Source organism: Mytilus galloprovincialis, chromosome 9, assembly GCF_965363235.1.
Source record: "Mytilus galloprovincialis chromosome 9, xbMytGall1.hap1.1, whole genome shotgun sequence".
NCBI lineage: Eukaryota > Metazoa > Mollusca > Bivalvia > Mytilida > Mytilidae > Mytilus > Mytilus galloprovincialis.
The window spans coordinates 19,467,483-19,488,656 of record NC_134846.1 but is presented as its reverse complement, the minus strand read 5'-3'; the positions used below and the strand labels follow the sequence as shown (position 1 = coordinate 19,488,656).

At 30.1% G+C, this 21,174-nt stretch overlaps 2 protein-coding genes across 5 annotated transcripts in view; one reads left to right on the top strand and one right to left on the bottom strand.

Moving 5' to 3' along the window:
- LOC143044569 (U3 small nucleolar RNA-associated protein 6 homolog) overlaps positions 1 to 21,174 on the top strand; it is a 148,229-nt gene that overhangs the window by 65,999 nt on the left and 61,056 nt on the right. The gene's annotated exons all lie outside the window — the stretch shown is intronic.
- Positions 3,940 to 20,860, bottom strand: LOC143044573 (uncharacterized). Of its 4 annotated transcripts, none has more exons than XM_076216633.1 (3): positions 20,502 to 20,860; positions 14,425 to 14,496; positions 3,940 to 5,935 (listed from the first exon to the last, which is right to left on the bottom strand). In XM_076216633.1, the coding sequence occupies exon 3, from the start codon at positions 5,844 to 5,846 to the stop codon at positions 4,845 to 4,847; it is 1,002 nt and encodes a 333-aa protein (XP_076072748.1). In that variant the 5' UTR covers positions 5,847 to 5,935; positions 14,425 to 14,496; positions 20,502 to 20,860; the 3' UTR covers positions 3,940 to 4,844. The 4 variants fall into 4 exon arrangements, with proteins under 4 accessions (XP_076072748.1, XP_076072749.1, XP_076072750.1 ...); XM_076216634.1 differs by lacking the exon at positions 20,502 to 20,860 and adding an exon at positions 15,530 to 15,553; XM_076216635.1 differs by lacking the exons at positions 14,425 to 14,496; positions 20,502 to 20,860 and adding an exon at positions 10,923 to 11,143.

Below are 21,174 nucleotides of genomic sequence, written 5' to 3'. Positions count from 1 at the left end.
ATTTTTTTTTAATCCCTGAATGGTATCTGTCTATAATCTTTTTTTTTAAGAAATTCACATTAAATTTTCATTAAGTCTTATGACACCTGTGTGAAAAACTTCCATCTTTTGTGAGCAAGTTAGTATAAATATTTAGCCTGACGCAATTCACGTTTTAAAAGGATTCTTAGTTTGTACAACAAACAGCAGAATAGACCTATTAAATCGTTGAACAAACATATTCAGTTTTTATTGTCAATATTTATTTTTCAACCACTGATATATTGGGTTGGTGATTATTTTTTTAGTGTTTAATGGGCTTCAAAATTATTAAAACCCTCCTTTGTCCCTCTTTATGAAAAAAATACATGGAAATATGAAATTAGCACAATAAACACATCATAAAAATTGAAAAAATCAACTATTGCCAATGGTACAGAACGGTTAAGATTATTGCATTTTAATTTTATAGCATTTTATTTTCCCATTCGGTAATTCTTTGATGTTGAATATTATGACTTTTTCATAAATTACAAATTAATGAAAAGATTTATATGTTCATTGAAGTAAATATGCCATCTGAAATTTTGAAGTCGTGAGTAAGAAGGTTGGCTGCTAATATGGCCTGAATCAAGAAGTATTTGATGGTTCTGTCATTTAAAATGCGGACATGTTGCTGTACTATTAAATGTATGGTTAATAAGTCTAAAAGATTATAATGTCAGATCTGCACTTTTTTTCTAAACAGGGGCTAACAATATACAAATATGTCGTTCTGTTTTTCTTCCTGTTGACCTCCTTTCTTTCAACAAAAAAGGGTTAATTTTACGTATGTTGCTGAAATTATTGTGACAGTAGTTTACTGATTTTCAAATTGCATAATTCTATAAGGAAGAGACAAATAAAGGTAGCAAACAAACATGGAGAATAAGGAGCCAGGCTGATATGGATGCATCATTCGTCATTTGAAATCACACTGAAAAACTAATCAAATGACTCAGGAGAAAAATCTCCATAGTAAAAAGGTTTTGTAGTTCTGTCTGCCATCTTGAATCAAATGAGGAGCTTTTAGTGGCTACCACATGTAAGCTTTAAATTGGTTATAGCCTGATCTGCAACAATAGGAAAAAAATCGGAAAGTTTATCATTCAGTTACAAATGTGAGACTTTTGTGTATGCTAGCAGTTAATATACCAGATTATTGATGCACTAATTCATATGCTACCTTTTTTAAAGGATTGTGCAATAATAAGACAGTAGATACTCCATTGTGGTTCTGGAATGATGCAAAATATTGAAAAAAATGTGCTTATGACAAAAGCCCTGGATAATGTTTCATACAATTATACATGCGATATATATTTCATGTCAGTTTGTACTGGGACATAATTTTTCAGTTTTGAATTGCACTCAGCATATGGTAACAGAGCTTATTGTCATACAATGTCATATTTCATTGATTAAATTTTTATTAATCGTCCTTCATGAAATGTAATGTTAACTTGTTTTGATAAGCTACCACAATACTCTATCCTTGTTGTTTCCGTTTTGTGTCTAAAACCAGTGGTTTGAACTTAATGTTCGCTGAAATGCATAGTTTATAAACGGTTGGTGTTATTCATTTTTCAATAAAGTTGATCATATTTAGCACTGTAATACATTTTATTGGGGGAAAAAACAGATAACAATTGACAAATCTTTAGTTCGAATTGCTAATTTGCTATGACAGTTAAATTAAGAAAAATTGATTTATATGAATACAAAAAATATTTGAATGTCAAGAAGTATGTAAAGTGTTTATGTCATTTAGAGAAGCGACAAATTAATTTGCAAAATAACTAAAATGCTGCCTTTTCAGTAAAATATTTTTTATAATTGTGACATAACAATGAGGAATGCTTAAAAGCTTTTTCACAAAATTTTCAAAACACTGCATTAGTTGATTTTATAATTTAGCTTTTATCTCGTGTAAAATTTTCAGAAATTGAAGAAAGTTCATTTGATAAACCTTTTTCAGATAAACATTCAATAATTGGACAATTTTAAGATAATTTTTTGTCAATTTTGAAATATTTAAAGTTTAAACAAAACTTCGAAATGATTTCCGTATGCACAACACATGTTCATGGAGAAACAATCATCCTGTACCCAAGAAGCCTTTAATTTGGAAAGCCAATGATATAAAACATTGGATAGTACAAAAACCAAGAAGGTATAATAAAGCCATAAATTGAGATAGAACATTTTAAATCTAATTCATGACCTGTTCACACTTATACATTGTAATATATTTTTCAAATTTTTTAACTTTGAAAGCCAGCTGTAAGACATCCTTTCAGTAGGAAATAATGTTTTCAAAATATGTTAGTTTTTCGTGCATATAAAGATATTATGCGTTAAAGCTAAAGCTGGTGATTCCTCAGATGTGCAGTATTTCAGATCCAAATTTTTAGATAAGAAACTTTTTTGCTTCTCCCAGAAAACCATTTGTTTATTTCCACGCAATATTTCATACGTATCAGGTTGTGTAGGACATAAAAGGAAATTGGAAGATATTTGCTGTAGTCTAGATATGCATCTTTTTATCTGTACTTAAGACTTGTGATTTACTATAATCCTGAGGGAAATCGAGTCTATATTGAAGGCACCCAACTGTATCAATCTGCTTAGTTTTTTTTTCGATGATGAAATATTTTGTCTGCTTGGAGGATGGGAAATTGATTGTATATGTCATATGTTAGTAATTCTTTGGTTCTCGTCCTTAAAATACAAAATATTTGTCACCAGACAAGATGATCCATATTCTGATGCAGAATTCATCAATCAAATTTCTAATAGGAATTGTGGGTAACATAAAGTTTTTAGTACCTCAGGGATTTGTAGATTTTGTATCCGCCATGATGGAGTGATGGATTTTGTTCAGTGAATTGGAATATATTTGCAGGGTGAATCATTCATGTGTTTACCAAATTTCTTATGAAAACTGGTGGTTTAGTTCTATTTTAATTTTTCATGACATATTCTGAAAAAATATCAGGGTTTAAATTTAAAATGCAGAGGTTATACTGGTTTACTTCTGTCCATGTTTCAAACAGACTGTCTGTCCCAAGTTTTGGTCACAATTTTCTCAGGAACTATTAATCAGAGAGTTGTTAATCTTGATCTAAATAACAAAGCTTCATATACAGAGAGTATGCTATACTGAGTGAGTGCAATTATGAGACAACTCTCCATACAAGACACACTTTGTATAAGTAAACCATTATAGATCAAAGAACTGACTTCAACACAAAGCCTCAACTCACACAGAAATTAGCTAGCTATAAAAGAGTTCCAAAAATTAGGTGTAAAACTGATCAAACAGGAAAACCAACAGTCTTATCTATATTAAAAACACGAAATGAGAAACACTTCTGATGCGCATCAATAAACGACAACCACTGAACATAGTGGCCAACCTTCACCCTAACCTGAAACAATAGTGTAACATCATATCAATTGAAATGGCTTAGCTCAATCAAAAGACTTGGCAAAAACAAGTGAACGTACACTGAACGAATAAGTTCGATATATGACAATGGATAAATTTGATCTATGACACAATGTAAATACAAAATTTAAAAAAAAGGGGGATGAGATGGAAAACAATAACCTCAAAGTTTATTGTACATTATTTCACTTCTAAACTTATGGAGGGTTGTCTCATTTGCACTCATACCACATCTTTCTATATCAATATTATGGTTCACCCTTGCAAATTGGCATCTCATGATAGACAAGAACATGAAGAGACAGCACTAGCCAAGGACATTATTACTAACATGTGACAGCAGTGTGCTTTCTCTTGAAGAGGTTTTTTATGTTTTCTTTGCTTCTGCAGCAAGATCATTAACAATATTTCTCTGCCTTTCATGCACCACATTATATCATTGAAATTAAGGCAGAAATAAAAGATAAATATTTCAATATTTTAAAATTGTATTGACAAATTGATCATATAAGTCAGGATTTCAAAAATCCTTATTTTGTAATAAACAGATCATACAATATAATATTTCAATGAAAGCCCAATAAAAAAATTGTTCTAACAAGAGTTGTCTGTTCCTGACAGTCTTTAAATTTGTTTGTCCTTTGAATTAAAGGAAATAGTTACTATTTACTACATAAATATCATAGAGACCAAAGGAAAACTATAGTTTGCTCAGATTCTACATTCACCTTATTCTTGACAGACACTTTTTGTTTGACAAATGTTTGTATTGCAATATCCTTGAGCTCGGTTTAAAAAAGTTGCGAAATAATTATATCCAGGGAAAATCCACTATGATTAGTTTCATCATCAAATACTTTCAACAATACTTTAGCACTTTTACTATTTACTGGTTTAATATAAATATTTGTATCACGCGAAAAATATCCTTTGAGAAAATATCTATTTCAGAGCAGATTTTTGCTTCAGGTTATTTTTTCCTATAAACATAATCCATCCTCAAAATTACTGTAATGTGAAATGTTAAAATATAAAAAATATTTTCTCGTTTTACTATCTCAATTTATGTGATGAAAATGACTAATTGGAATGTTTTCGTTTACTTTCACATGCAATTATCAATGCATAAATATCTAAAAACACTTGCTCAAACACGCACACACATTATATACCTGGCACTATAGTATTCTCAATCCAAATGCAGTTATGTTTTTTGAAAACATAAAAAAATAACTTTTCATTAACTTATACAATATACATACACCATGCACTATGTAGAAATTTAAATATTCATGTTTGACATGCTAAATTTACATATCTACAATCTCAATCAGAACAGAACACGGAACGAAAAATGTTGACAAAAGATCCATTGCTACACAACTGAAAATGACATAGCATTGTGCCGTATGTCAATATTAGGTCTGTTGTGTACCATTGCCGTGGTAACAGTTTGTTTGTGTGGATTTGGGGGTGACTGTAATCCGTGGGTGGGAGTTGTTGACATATAAGAACATTTTGATATGCTAGTCAATAATGGTGTCATTTGTACAGGTCCATATTGATGTTGCGATGAGAACGAAACAGGAACTGTAGTATCACTGGAATGACGCATCGGTGGTGGCGGTAGATGGTGCATTGGCATATGATAAGAATTCTGGGTAATTGTAGAAATTGGCACTAATTTTAGATCCGTTTCTATTTCGTTTAAGTCTATATCTCTTTGATTGTGTCTGCTGTTGCCATGGTGACGTGTATGAGACGATTTCTTCTTTTGAATAGGATATGAGTGGCGACTAGATTGGATGCGTTTTATTTGTTCACAGTCATTGTGAGAAGCATTTGCACGTTCTCTCTCACTGCAGATGGGTTTGAATACTGGAGTATCTTTGTCATTTCCTGTGCTGTTTTGTGCACTGTGAATATATTGTCCTGACCGAGAACTACGAAATCCTGAATCTTCCGAATCAGTTGATGCTTGAGAGATTGGCCGATCACATTCAAACTTGTATTGAGTTTCACTAAGATCAGACATACCACTATCATGGAATGTGTTATACATTGGCTTATTGTCATTTCCTGGTAAATCAGGACTGGCATCAAATGCCTCATTGTGTTCTGCATAATCTCCCGAATGACATGACTGAGTCGAATTCCAGTATTTTTCACTTTCTATTAATTTGGCACTCTTGGAATCATCTTTTTCCCTCTTTTTCGCAAATTTGCGATGAGGGTCATGTTTTTTAGTCATAATCTCTTTGCGGATTCTGTTTTTACGCAGAAAGAATAGAAATATCACAAATAGGACTAATGTTATGATAGCTGGTATAATAATCCCTAGATAGAATAAGAAATGTAACGTCATGCTGCTGGTCATGGTTGAGGCATTCTGGGTAATTTTTGTGACGCAATGTCCTCCATATCAAAACTTCGAAATTCTGACTAAACCATCTTGATCGCTTTTGTCTGCAAAAGAACAAAAATACAACTTGTCATGAAATTTTGTCTTTTAAAATTTGAATAAGAAATATGACATATTATAAGAGCATGTTATGCAAGTGTATGATTGATCACGACGGTACGACAGTTATATGTCTGCATAAAGTTATAGTTAAAGGTAAAGAATTGTAGAGGTAATCCTGAAATCTACATATTTGTATATTACTGATACTATAAACAAGCCCCTGAAATCAAAACAATATTTTTAGATAATTTTTAAATTTTTATTTGATGAAAGTTGCCTTTTGCTGTGAATTTAGTATAAGTATTTAAACTTGAAAGGTTTTGGTCTTTACAGATTTATCAGTTATGTGAAAAATAAGATGTAAAGCACATTATTGTTGAAGATGGTATGCTGCTCATTATATAGTTTTGTTGCTGTCTCCTGAGCAATATCCCACATCGCATTTTATTCATATTGAGTTGTGTGGTATGACTTTCTTCAGTCCTTGTTAAAAAATAATCAACAAAAAGCACAAGTAGAGAAAAAAAAGCCTGAGGTACCAAATTAGCCAGTTATCGACACATTTCAGTAACAGTTATCAGACGAAGTCTCAACAAAAGTATATTCTCCTCTTTACGCTAATCACATACTTGAATGTATAGCTATGAGGTTGAGAGATACTTGGTGAGCCGATCATCACTGGTATATATATATAAAAAAAGATGTGGATAAAAGATTTGACACGATCGGTGACATGTCGAAGACGAAATTATGAAAGGATTAAGGTTGTTATGTCGTGTTTTCTTTTGAATTTTGATGAGGGATGTTTTTAAGTAGGCTATGTGAAGATTTGTGTTCACCTATCAAACTGATATTGAAAGAAACGTATGAATAATTTTCTGCTTGTTTGGGTTTGATTTCATTAATTTAAAATTCAGAATCGTGCAATTTATGGGTTTTGATAACATAGTTATGGTCCATAATATTTCTGTTATGGAAATGAATATGAATTTTTAGGACATCTCAATTAATTTTAAAATAGATTAATTTCTGAGATAGCATTCTGTTTAGCTCACATGAAATGGATATCTAAATGCATCAAAATTTAATAGTTATAGTTTTTTTCTAGTCCTCGCTTGTAAAGGCATACAATGTAATCAATTTACCCCCCTTTTTTACCCCCTCAACCATCACTATATGAATAATATTTAAATGATATTTGACTGTTTTTTGTGGTTTATATCAAATTTAATTTATACTGTGAGCACATTATTAAGATTTATACCTTTTTTACATGCAATACTTTTGAGTTTTGAAACATGCAGGTTTTACCAAATGTGTTTGGCCTGTGATCATTCTTATGGACTAATTATTAGCAAGATATTGAAGCATGTCGTTGTGAATGTATAACAAAAGGGCTGGCCATCTGCTTTGAAACTTGAATCTCCTTCTTAAAATCATTTTTAAAATCTCAACATGCAAGAATTTACAACTAAGAAGACATATTTTAATCACTGCAACAAATTTAACAAAATTTGATATGATCATGTGTAATCTTATCCAAATAGTAAGGTTTTTTTTCTTCTGTTGAGTCTTACAGCATACAGAAAACGTATGTTAAGCATTGTTCTTGCAAATGTTTGACCGGATTAATATTTCAATCTTCAAAAAAAAGGTGCAAACTAAGTCTTGGATACTGGGGATTTTACTACAAATTTTTTGTGTTCCTTTAAATATTATAATGCTCGACTTTTGTTAATTAGCGCAATATAACATTAAAATAGTATTATAAAATACTTTCTTGTAACACGAAAAACTTGACAAAAGTGTATGCTTAAAATGGTAAATAAACAATAATTTATATGTAGGTCAGCTTTGTAATAAAATTAAAAGGAAGATTGATTTTTTTTTTTGTAATACAAATGTAATAGGAAAACGAATCCCATGAAATTAACATGATTAATGTTTATGTCAAAAAGATATCCTATTTCCAAGGAAACCCAGCTGAGGGCAGAAATTGGATTAAAAAAAGCTGCGTCCAGTGTAACGACTTTCATAAATGAAATTATTTCATAGGCCATTTCACATAGGATAGAATTGTTAAAAAAAAAATCTATGTGGTTCCAAAAACTGCTAAACATTTTATCTATGCGAAAAATTGATTTGAACCTTCCCAATCTTTTCTTATGTTGTTGGTATTAAATTACCCAAAATATATTTGAATTGGAGAATTTTAACATTAAAATTTTTACAATCAGTAAATGAAACTGAAATATTGGCTTATAACTTCAGCAGCAGCAAAAAAAGGTGATTTGGTACATGGTCGCTGAAGGGGGAATGCACCTACTCTTTCCTTGTTTTTTAAAAATGATGATTATACGATATATTATATACCTATGGGTTTTGTTTATCCTTGCGTGATTATCTTTCAAGCAGGTGAATCTAACAATTGGGGACATTTTTGTGGTCAATTAAAAACCCCTGGATCAAATTTCAGTTTGAGTTTAATTGTTGTCTGCAAATTTAATTAAGAAACTATAGAAATCGTATAATAATTGAAAAACTGATTGTGTACCTTGTTAGTTTTGAGAATTGGCGATAAGTGTTGAAATTATGATTTTGAAAATTGTCATAATTACCAAATTATTGTACATGTAATTGAATTTTTTCATTGAATTATATTATTGTGTGAAAAGATATTGTCAACGATAATTGAATTTTCATAATTTTTTGGTTGACATAGTGTTTTGTATCTAGTTAAAATGTCTTGGTAGAAATTTGGTTACAAAAGGTCTTTCATTTTCAGACAAAGTTATAAAGAGTTTTAATGAGACTGAAATAATTTTTTAACTGAAAATATAGATGATTGGGATTGAGAGAATTATTTTATTATTTGGAAATTGAATTCTGTACTTTTAAAATACTGAACTGTGAATTACATATAGTAGTTTTAATTGGAGATGATCCTGAATCATAATTACCCGAAAGGTACATTACTTTGTCCAATTACTATTTTCCCTTAGCATTCCATATTATGCAATTGATCAATCGTTTCTTTTTCATTCATATAGATGAAAAGATAAAAATTTGAAAATAAAATTTGTGAATGTTAATATGATTGAGTTCCCTTGAGTGTCACTTTTCAGATTATTATTTTTTGCGAGAACTGCCACCAAAAATGTAATGTTATGAAAAAAAAAAGATCCTTCCTTGAATTCTTTATGAAATGGAAACTAAACAAAGGGAACAAATAAAAAACAGGAACAAAAGAATATGAGACAATATTTTTTTTAATTTATATAGGATCTCAAATGTCATCACATCAGGGTTAAGACTTGTTTGAAAATATTGTTTCTTTAACATGACTTGGAAATTTTATATGGCCAGTATAAGTTTAACTAAGTAAATTTCACATTAAAATTTGATTATAAAGTGAAGAAAATACCAAAGAGAGAGGACTAGACTATGTAAATCTTACGAAATGAAATTAATATAATACACAAAATATTTATAATGTATGTAAATGTGGAAATTAAGCGATGAAGTCAACCATTATACTGAATTGGTTAGTAGTATCTTTAATCTTCAAAGAAAGAATTTAAACACATTAATTTGTAATTTTTAGTAAAGTTAACTTTATTGAATTTTAACAGATCCATGTTTTAAATAACATATTGCATGCCTTGTGGTTTCTATATGGATGTGAATTTAGACCTTACAATATCTTACACAAATAAACTCAATTGATTTGCAAGGGATACAAAGCAAAAGCCGACTTTTTCTAAATGGGCCAAATTAAACAATTTTCTTCATATTTGTACAACTTATTTTCTTAAAATTGTTTCCACCGTAAAATTCCACAATTTGTTAGCATTTTCTTCCATTCAATTGTGGACGAGAATGAAAAAGAAAAATTGATTGTTGGTATTTTGGTATGATATTTTAATGGCGTAATTCAAACCTAACCAAGCTGTGATTATTTTCTGAATGTTTATGGCCAGTGAGCAAGGCTGCTTTATGATATAATGTGCGCTGCTATTATAAAGAATATGTGGTCTCATTATTTTCACGCTGGGAAGTAATAAATTTATAAATATGCCTTACAAAAAACGCACAATGAAATTCATTATTTGAATGAAATCTGTCGTGATCATTTTATTCTATCAATTTTGACGATGATTTTACTTAATGCGGTTGACGTTTCTATTAAAGTCTTTCTGACAGTCATTTTCTGAACGGTTTTATGTAAAATTTAAATTAAAAAGATATTAAGATTTGAGTAGATTCATCAGTATTTAAAGCCTTCAAAAATATTTAGACACAAAATTGGGAAACCAGACAATTACTTCAATGGCTGCAGTCTTGAATTATTTCCCTTTGTGATTCTTAAAAATTAGGGACAAGGAGTTCGCACAAGGAAATGTTTATTTTTTTAACTATGAATTTAAAATTATGCAAAATGTTTGTACATTGATGTTATTTATACATGTTTGGTTATAAATTTAGCATCAACGATTACTAAATTATATTCCTGTATGACAGAAAATGAAAAATAAAAACTTATTGCAGATTTCCTCTAAGAAATTTTGTTTAAAAACAAATTTACCTGTTTAAAACGGTAAGAATTAAGAATATTTCTCTCATTAAATTACATATTTATCATCAGGATCATTCCTGTCGTAATATTTTAAGCGATCCAGACAAAAAAAACACGGAAATTCTTTAAATATTTCGTTCACCAACCTGTTGAATGAAATGTACGTATCCTTTTCTTAGACCACCAAGATATAAGTAAAATTAGTCACATATCCATTTACAACTCATTGTTTTAGATATTAGTTGACAAAAGGCTCAAGTCTCCAAATTGATAGATCAAGTCCATTTAACATACGCTATCCGATGATCAGAGACACCTTAAATTTTAACGTAAAGGTGCAAAAAGACATCAGAACAATGAAATTCCACCTGTATTCAAACGAATTTACCTGTCAAAATTCAATTAGACCTTACCTGTTCATTCAAATTTATTTATTCCTACAAAAAAATATTTCACTAATTTCCCATAATGTTGAAAAAGTTTTAATCCCAAGGATAAGTGTTTTAATCCATACGATTTTATAAAAGTTTAACTTAGTCCATGTGGCGGAGATTACAATGTTATGTGTAACACTCTCGGTATTAACGGCCAGGTATCAGAGAAAACGATCTGTCTTCTGTATACCTTTACATGATACGGTTGAAAGGTCACCAACGGTGTTATAGTCGTCTCGGCAGTCGAATCGGTTTACCTGTATTTACATTTTGCTATTCATCTATTTTACCCTCTCATATTAAATACAGAGTTCAATACTTCTGACAGTTTATCAGACGTTTTTTTTTGTTTGTGAATTTGTTATCACTACGTTATTTCTATACATGGTATATATATACACAAGATTATACGCTGAACTTTAAGAGATAAAACTTGCAAGGTTTCATCAGACTAAAGTCTTAATATTTTTCTAATTAAGTAAATGTTGGCTTTAATAATAATTTTTTAAAGTTTGAAAATTGGGATCGGAATATGATATAGTGAAAAATCTGAACTCACTTTTGGTCTAAACACTTGACTCCTTGTGTCTGTCAAATATTTGTTAAAAAATCTAGAGCTATAACATATAAAATAGTCCCCAGAAAAAAATCTTGAACTTACATATAAAATAGTCCCCAAGATCATGAGAGTGACAACTCATTTATTTAAGTCCCTGGCATACACAGCAGAGAAAGCTATAAGAGACAACTCATTGAGAAAAAAAGTCCTAAAGTTGTCAAAATGATTAGTTTGAAATTAAACTGATATGTCTAATTAAGTTATCAATAGAAATTATAAATAATATCGTTTAAAAACAATGAAATAGACAACTCAATAAGGAACTCAACGCTTGTCAAAACTATCGCAGTAATTATCACCTAATAAAATTATAAATAAAAATCATAAGTTATTTAGATTTAGTATGTATACAATCACAGCCCAAGGCTCAAATCAAATACTTTGACCTTATTTGTTTATTTCTACCTGTTATCAAATTATCACTAGTTAATTACCCTCAGGTGAAACATACATCTATTATTACTTTTCTAAAATTTTGATTAAGGAGAGATAAAAAAAAATCCAGCCATAAATATTTTTCTAGAGATAAATATATAATTTAAGGATTTAAATATGGGACAGACATATATTTTGATAGTGAATGACCATTTATTAGTATTGATTTTTCCCCCAATATTGACCAAGTCTACCACCCCATTCAATGTTGACCAAGTCTACACCACCATTCTAAGAGCTTTTGACACATTTCTACCTTAATGTAAAAACAACAAAAGAAAAGTTTCTTTGAAATCAATTATGAGCTTTAATGAAAAATATATTTTAGTTTATTTATCCCAGTTTTTGTCCATTTAAACATATGTACAGTTTCACCTTGATATCAAAGAGGTGTTGATTTCGCTGTGTTTATTCTGTAACCGATGTACATTGCCTTTTTCCAAATATTTTGATAGCGTCCATTTAGAACAAATTTTCGGCTTTACTTTACCAACAAAAGACTTTGGTATTTCGATTATCCGCTGTTATGTGTAACCTGGGAAAAACACACATAAATCTTTTTCGTCATTTAAAATTGATGTCGTTTTCAAATTTAATCGATTTATACCTTGTTTGTTTTTGACTTGAGTTCGATACTTTGCAGTCTTTATTTTCCCAATCATCAAACAATTGATATATGTTTGAGTGTTCGGAAATAATATATGGTATACTATTTGTTCACAAATAGATAAATTTGACTTCTGTGGGACATGTTGTTTGGCTTTCGTTAATAAATAGGAATATACACCAGACTTTGTAAATATCCAAATTGAATTATATCAGATCTTTTGTCTAGTAAGGAAAGTCCCTTCAGTTTCTTTTGGTCTACGCCAAAAAAATGATTTCAGAAAATGAAAGGTTAATACGGATATTTCACCTTTATTTTAGGTTATAAAAGTTTCAAAAAATAACTTAAATTTTAACCAAACTTATTTAAAAAATAAAAAGGAACTACATATCTCATTGGCAATGATATACATGTACTTGAGTCTCCTTATTTAGTAGCTTGAAGTTTCAATCAACATGAAAATTTAACATACATATAAAAAAAGATGTGGTATGATTGCCAATGAGACAACTGTCCACAAGAGACAAAAATAACACATACACATTAACAACTATAGGTCACCGTACGGCCTTCAACAATGAGCAAAGCCCATACCGCATAGTCAGCTATAAAAGGCCCTGATGATACAATTAATGTAAAACAATTCAAACGAGAAAAACTAACGTCCTTATTTATATAAAAAAATAGTTGTTTCAAAGAAATAGATTTGAAATTTTAAAAAAATTAATGTTTAACTCACAAAACTTTTTAAAAAGAATTGCATTTAATTCTCAATAGTATGTTTTTTTTAGCAGTTTTATATTTAACACTGAGAGGTGTAGAAGTGAAGACAATGCCTACAGGTAGTTCAAAATTACAAAATGTTTAATTGATTTTGCTGATTTCAACAGATGAAATTGACCTGAAAAGGACAACTTTAATTCTGATGTTTGTTTCATTGACCTTTGACTTCTTGACAGCTGTGATCATAATCCGATCAGTTCAATGCATCTGCATTATTGCCCTTGTTTTGAAAAATAATAACGAACATCCGTAAATTCTCGATTGAGCGGACAATGAAAAGACCAAATGATCGATAATTTGCCATGTTAAGGGAAACCAAGCTACCCCTCAATTACCGGTAATAATTTTAGGATTAAGATGTATCATGGTCATTGAGGCGATCGCAGGGTATTATTTTGTACCAGACATGAGTCTATAATTAGCACAGGGAGGTTACCATGTTTTAAATGTTAACTAATAATTAGGGTGAAAATAAAATTCAACAGGTTTCTGGATCATAACAGTGACCCTATTGAAAACGTCTGGCTTTATTTTCTTTTTTCCTAATGATGTGAAAAAGTGGATAAAAACATATGTTTAGTTAAAGTGCTTTTTAAACTCATAGATGTAACTTTTTTTCTTTAAAAAAATAAATGTTTAAAAACTTTAAGATAAGCCTTTGAAAAAACCTAAATGAAATTGAACATTAACCCAACAACACAATTAAGCAATATAAAAACTTCCTCTAGATGTAAAAGAAAAAAGTTTGTAAGTATTTCGTCCATTAAATAAAGGATAATTCTCAGTGAGATCAGAAGCGAACTCCATCACAAGGTCTGTTCAATGTATTGTTTTTTTTTCATTTTACATGCATGCATTGGCTTTGCTAATTGTTGAAGGCTGTACGGTAACCTGAAGCTGTTAATTTCTGTTTTGTTTTTTTCTGTAGAAGGGTCTGACATTGCCAATCATACCACATCTTTTTATTTATAAAGAAAGTTTATTAACTTGTAGGTAACAGTTACTTTCTGCTCTCTAGATTTATACGGAATACTTACCATTGCAAAATTAATTTGACTTTTTCTTAGGTAGAGAATCTTGTATTACATGTACATGTATGTGTAGCAGACCTGAAACAGAAAAAATAGTATATACATGTGTTTCTGCTTTCTACACATATATGACAAAAATATAAAATAAGTAAAAAGTTATCATAATCATAATACCATGTAGTTCTTAATTGGATGTACTGTAAAAAAAAATAAAAAAATCAGAGATTAAAATTGGGTTTACCCAAGATCTGTATATTCATTGTTGAAATCGGTTTAGACTGGTAGTTGAAAACTTCCTAATTTGCATTTAATTCCTGTAAGCTTTTGCCATTGAAACTGATTAAGAATTTAAGTTGATAAATGACAATAAACAATTTTTACAATTAAAATTTAGATTAAGAGTAAAAATCTGAAGCCACAATGTTAATAAAATGAATTTCCTAACTCCCAAGTCAATTTCATAACCCTGTAGACAATTTAAGCTACTTATGGCAGTTAAGAAATAATTAATGCTTAGTATAATAATCCTTTTATCAGTACAAGAAAGGAGTCTGAATATCATTTGAAAATTAACTGTTTTTACAATATTTCCGAATTTGAGATAATGACGGGCTGTGATTTTTTATCTCCTATATATTGACAGGCATTATCAATTTTTAACAGACAGAAATATTTCTCGCCTGCCGTATCAATAATCCCTTCATGAGTTGTATTATTTGTCTTTGGACGGTAATATAGATAGCCCCCTGCGTCTAACGACCATGGTTATGAGTTCAAAGTATTTGTACCTGGTTTTTATCTAAATAAGGTGGCCATTATCTCATTTAAGTACGATATCGTTTACAGTGACCCTAAACAATACAAACGTACTTATCTCATCAGATAACCCAAGCCGTGTATTGTTCCTAATCTCATAAATTCCATTATTCAGAGAATAAGTAAATATTTATGAATGGTCAACGGTCCATTGTACCAGCGGAAGCAATTAGAGTAATTTTCTTGTTCTCATCACGGTAACTCTCAAGTATTATGTGTTTGAATAAGGTCTCGTTTTATCATGAAATTATTTCTCTAATTTGATTGTAAGATTTTGAAAGCACGCTTTACTTACTTTGGTAACGTTGAAGTATCCTTTTTGGTTGTAATCGGAATGATATTATCGGTTGTATTTACTCCTATATATTTACAGTGATCCCATGAATGTTTTATTACGGATTTCTGTAGTTTATGGTTTGCTTTATTTACTGATCTAATAGATAATGTACTAATACTAGATATAATAAGCCCAAGGCTTGTTAACGTTTCGACATGTGGGCTTTGTACACTATGAATAATAAATATTGGTATGCTAATAAGTAAGAAATGAACAATTGGTGAGGGAAAATGACCATATGTTTGTTTCACACCTATTGTGATCTTTACGTAATACGTGTAATTGTATTTTGCCTCCCTTAACATTTTTTGTCACTGTAACTTCCTGGAAAATGATTGGTCCCTGAAGAAATCATTTGTCTTTGATTCTAAGGAAGAATTTACTGATTTGTAATCAAAAATTGTTTCAAAAGGACGGATCTATAAATTATTGTAGAAAAAGTGACCATATATGATTAAAAAACAAAAAAGGGGAGAAAATTAGATTTTGTATTCCATGATTGGTTAATTTATATTTAATGATTTTTTCTTTGTATCTACAATTGATCTTACTAAATGACTTTGTTTTAATGGCATTTTCAGATTATAATCATTTCTAAACTAATGTAAGTCAATAATGAGTAATTATGAGTTTTCCTTTTTCTTACATCTTCTAATGATTTTCCCTACTATGTACAAGAGGGTTCAACAGAAAACATCATTCTTTAATCAACAACAAAAAATACCACTACCCTGAATCAAAATTTGACCTTAGATGGCCCTGAGAGGAGAAAATAAGAAAGGCGTATCCAAAAAACCACAAGTCATAGAGAGATGGACAACATCAGAGGGACGAAAGAAAAAATTGAGGCAAACAATATAATTGATAAACAACCATCCACAAAATTCATAATTACACTTAAATGTTAGCATTATTTTAAGATGAAACCATCATAAAACCACACCAAAAAAGTACAGAGATTATTAATAATACTTTTAGACTCATAAAATAGATTCCTATAAATCAGAGGGGTGTAGACTACAGTGGATTATAATCATAGTTTATGATTAAATTTGGTATACTGTCCCCATACAATGAAAGTTTGTGATGACGGATGGTTACTACAAAGGTCCACTTACAATGTTATATTTTACGATAATAAAAATGTAATATTTTAAATCTAACAAGCAGCGTGAGGTCATCATATTTACTGTCCGCCAAGAAAATGTTTATGAAAGATTCAATTGAAAAATTATTATATTACTTGGGTTTCATCAAAAGACTTTTGTGTCCTTTCTTGACTATAAACTATCTTTAATGTTCACCTCTATAAAATAAGAGAAATGGATTCAAATTAAAAGGTTCAGCTATCACAAAATGATGTCTTGCAGTTTCACACTGCAGTATAACTTATAACCTGAGGTTAATAACATAACAGTGTTGTAAACAACATGGGGCATTTTTCACACTTATTTTTTTTTGAAGTTTTAAGAAGTCTGTATGAGTGTCTTCGACCCTATTTCCCCTCCCCCTCCCCCCCCCCCAAAAAAAGTGTTAAATAAGTAACTTATGCTTAATAAATTGTTAACTTTTTAAAAACTATTTCCATTTACCGTATTCTGGACCAATTTGGTCTCCAAATTTCAAAATTTTTGACGATTGTATACATTGAAATCTTTAGCTAAAAATACTAAAAAAAAACTGAAAAGGGAAGGGAAAACAAAGGTTTTTGTCCCATAAACACACATTCTTGAGAGTACTAAGAAAGCACCTTTGTACAACTTTGTCAAGGGAAGTAACTGTTGAAAAAAATGGAAAAAAGGGTTAATGATGTCAACTGATGCACACAAATTAGTATTCACTGAATCATTCCTCCTCTCTCAAACTTGAGAAGGTTAGTAAAACTGGTACATTTTTTATTGGATTCTTTTGATGGGTAATGGATTTTAATTTCATTACCTCTGGAAAATAAAAGATAAGTTGTTTAATTAAATCGTGGAGGTATTTGATTAAGCTCAATAGTGCCTACTTGGCTTAATTTGATTTTATAATACAATAAGTGATAGCACTTTATTGAAGATAAGTTGTTTATACTAATGATGCAAGGTTGGTATTTTTTCAAGATATTGGTGTCACATGGAAACAGTTAGTGTAGCTTTTTTGTGGTTTGTTTGAAGAATGAAAGATGCTCCTACTTGAGAATTTACATATTGTTATATGTTAGCATTCCATTAATTCAGGAATAAGATGTTATAATCAATGTTTAGAAATAACCGATAAAAGGGGGGAGAGAATATGTAAAAAGTGTTAATTAGTTGTATTCAGAACCTCTGTGTAAATTTACAGTATGAAAATAATGTCTTATAAAAGACAAGTTTATTATGGTTACTGGGAGGGGGATGAAACCCATAGAGCAAATTCTGTGGTTGAATGGGATATTTTAACATTGACCTTACTATATGCGTCCAAGATTTTGACCTAATGGATTTCAAATACACCCTATCGTAGAAACTTACTTTTATATTGTCAATAATAAGAAAACTCTGAAATGATTATCTCCCCCAAAAAAATATTGGGAACAGATAATAAGGCATGTAAGGAAGGGGAGAATTAACTACATGTATAAACTTCTTCCTAAATGAATTATTTAATACTACACTACATGCATTGATTTTCACTAAGGATTGAACATAAAAATATCTTAAGGCCATACATAAAATGTGTACTTCCTACCTCTTATGAAAAGTTCGGTGAAAAAGTCGTGTCCTAAACCCAGCCCCGGGTGTTATTAATCTGAGATCAGATATTCCTTCTGATATAAACAAGTTCGTGTTGTTATTGAAATAAAATTTAAAGAAATCGTCGATCTGGAATTAAAATTATATTTAATTTTTTTTCAACTTGGATGAGAAATTTAAGAATTGTTGAATAACTTTGTTTGGAGAAATTACAAATTTTATTACATTTTAACACGTCTTTGATAGCTACCCACCCTAAGGGAAATATATGTCCTTTTATGAGTGTTATGTAATACGTAAAAGATGTAATTTTCACCTTACAACTAATAAACCATTTTTGAGGGTGACATCAGGGGGGTGCTAATTGTCTTTAATTGATGTCTTTAACTTGGAATTCTTTTGAAGATTATTGACTGGTAGCGAAAATTGAAATTGTCAAAGTATTGGTTTTTTTTATTGATGGTAAACACATTATAGGGGGGCAGTACCCTTTTGGGATCCGGGAATTCTTTTTCAAATTTCGAGATGTCAGGACTTTAATTTCTTTAAATTCAGGACCTCAGGACTTTAATTTCTTTAAATTCAGGACCTCAGGATTTCATTTTTTAAAGCATGGAATTTCGGGATCTGAGGACCCCTCCAACATTCCCTCACATAAGCATCCAGTTTGATTTTGGGTTTTTTTTTATTTACTCATGGAGATTTTTTTTATGGTGAAAACAATCATCATTTAATACTTGGAAGAAATAATAAAAACACAGAAGCTGTCCAATAACAAATCTGTTAATGACTGAACAAATAAATAAATAAAGTGATTGTCAGAAAAAGTTGTCAGTTATATTAATGGTTTCCATTATATGTCCTGTAATATGATTAAGGTGTTTAGTGGATGTTTAGTTCTATCAATGATTTTAAGTTCCAGGGTAAAACTTCGCTCATTAAAGACCAATAAATGAATATTGGAACAATTAACATTCTTATAACAAATTGTTTATAGAATGTAAATGGGAGGAAAATATGAAAACAAAATGAAATCCCAAAAGATAAAAAACAGGGACAGCTCTCATTAATGATAGGAAAGGACTCTATACTTTTTTGCTTTCTCAATTAATCCTTGTGTGAATAAATAAAGAATTATGATATGTATATATACATCAATGAAACAGCAACAGAACAACACAAACAGACAAATCTTTGATTGTAGGTGCTTGTCGTAGAAGAGTGAAACAATTTTTCTCTATGACATTTAAAGTCATGCAAGTGGTACCAAGCAGAGACATGGCTTGAAATAATTCTATTTTCCAAGGAACAGTATAAGTTATAATTGTTATCCATCTCCATTTCAGAAAGGTCTTATGATTTTCAACTTAATCGTTCTAGAAAGATCATCAAAACATGCCTGTTTTTCAATACTTGTAGCATGTAACCATTTTTAGACCTAATGGTTACTCTTTGATGAGAAGATTCCATGGGGGGATGCGATGGTCTTGATTTTTGATTTTCAAAATCTTCTTTTTTATTAACTCACACTCTTGAATAAATCTTTTTAGTTGAAATCTATTTGGTTATTTTAAAAAAATAAGTCATTGATTCAGTGATTCACTGTCAAACAATCATAAGTTACCATCATCATCAGTACGTTGATGGTTTTCTGTAACAAAAGAAGAAGATCTCAGATATACTAGTGCTGGTATCATTTGTTAAGTCTCAAATGTACCAACATAGTTATCACAGAACTTCTCTGACATCAATAAGCTGTATGAAACTATATCATAAAATAAAAATAATATTTTGTTTATTTGTTTTTGACCATCATTGGTGTCATTTGGTCATACATAGGTCATTTATATGTTTACAAAATCCCAAGCAGGCCTTCTTTGTAGGTAAGTCAAAGAGATTACAAATTATTTGAATATTTCAGACAATGTCATGTAAAATACATTTAGGGCAGAGAAACATGTCCTCCGGGAGATAATGTGTTTTTTTTGACAGTTTTACGAGGTCTGGGTTTAACCACCTGTGCAAGGTGAGATGCAAATATTATTCTTATTTAATAATACAATGATTTATAAATTATATTTATGATATCATATAATAATTTAAAAGTCATTAGCAACTCAAATTGCACAAAACTATTTGGTCTAGTCAAATTGACAAGGAAAGAAATTTAAGCTATAATTTCGTCATTTACAATTTTCTTCTTTCGTTCTTACCTGTAATTTTTAAACGCTTAGATCATAAAAATATTAAGAAATTGACTTGGCAATACACATCCCAAAGACACAGTACAAGTGGTAATCCATTAACTATGACAGCCAGCTAATCATTCAATCGAAAGGTAAATTAAATCCATATACCAAATACACAGTATATATTTATCACAAAACTCTCAAGTATTGATTTAATTAAGTCTTTTTTTCTCCAACAAAGTATTCAAATATTCAGGTGCCTTTCGCCTCTGTGTGTGATGATCATGGTATATTTGAATTCTTTTAAGCTTTAAGGTGAAGAGATGAATAGCTTGTCCTGAAGACTAAATAATTGTAGTCAGTGAACTATATTCCTTTACAACTATTCACTTTTTTTTTTATAACTGTGATTACACTGTATGTCACTCAAAACCACAAGCTCCGCCCCTGTACTCATCACAGCCAATCAAGTGTGTCTAATTACTTACCTGTGTGAAATCTATTTGATCAGAGTGACTTTGATCTTTACAATAAATTAGGACCATGTCAATAAAAACAACTTATTGAGAAAATGGAACATTAATATATGATAATGGATTAGTAGTAGCTTTTATAGAAATAGTACTGTATTGATTTGACACCTGCAGAAAGTTATATCAAAATATAACAGTACAATTTAATTACTTGTTTTTCTTAA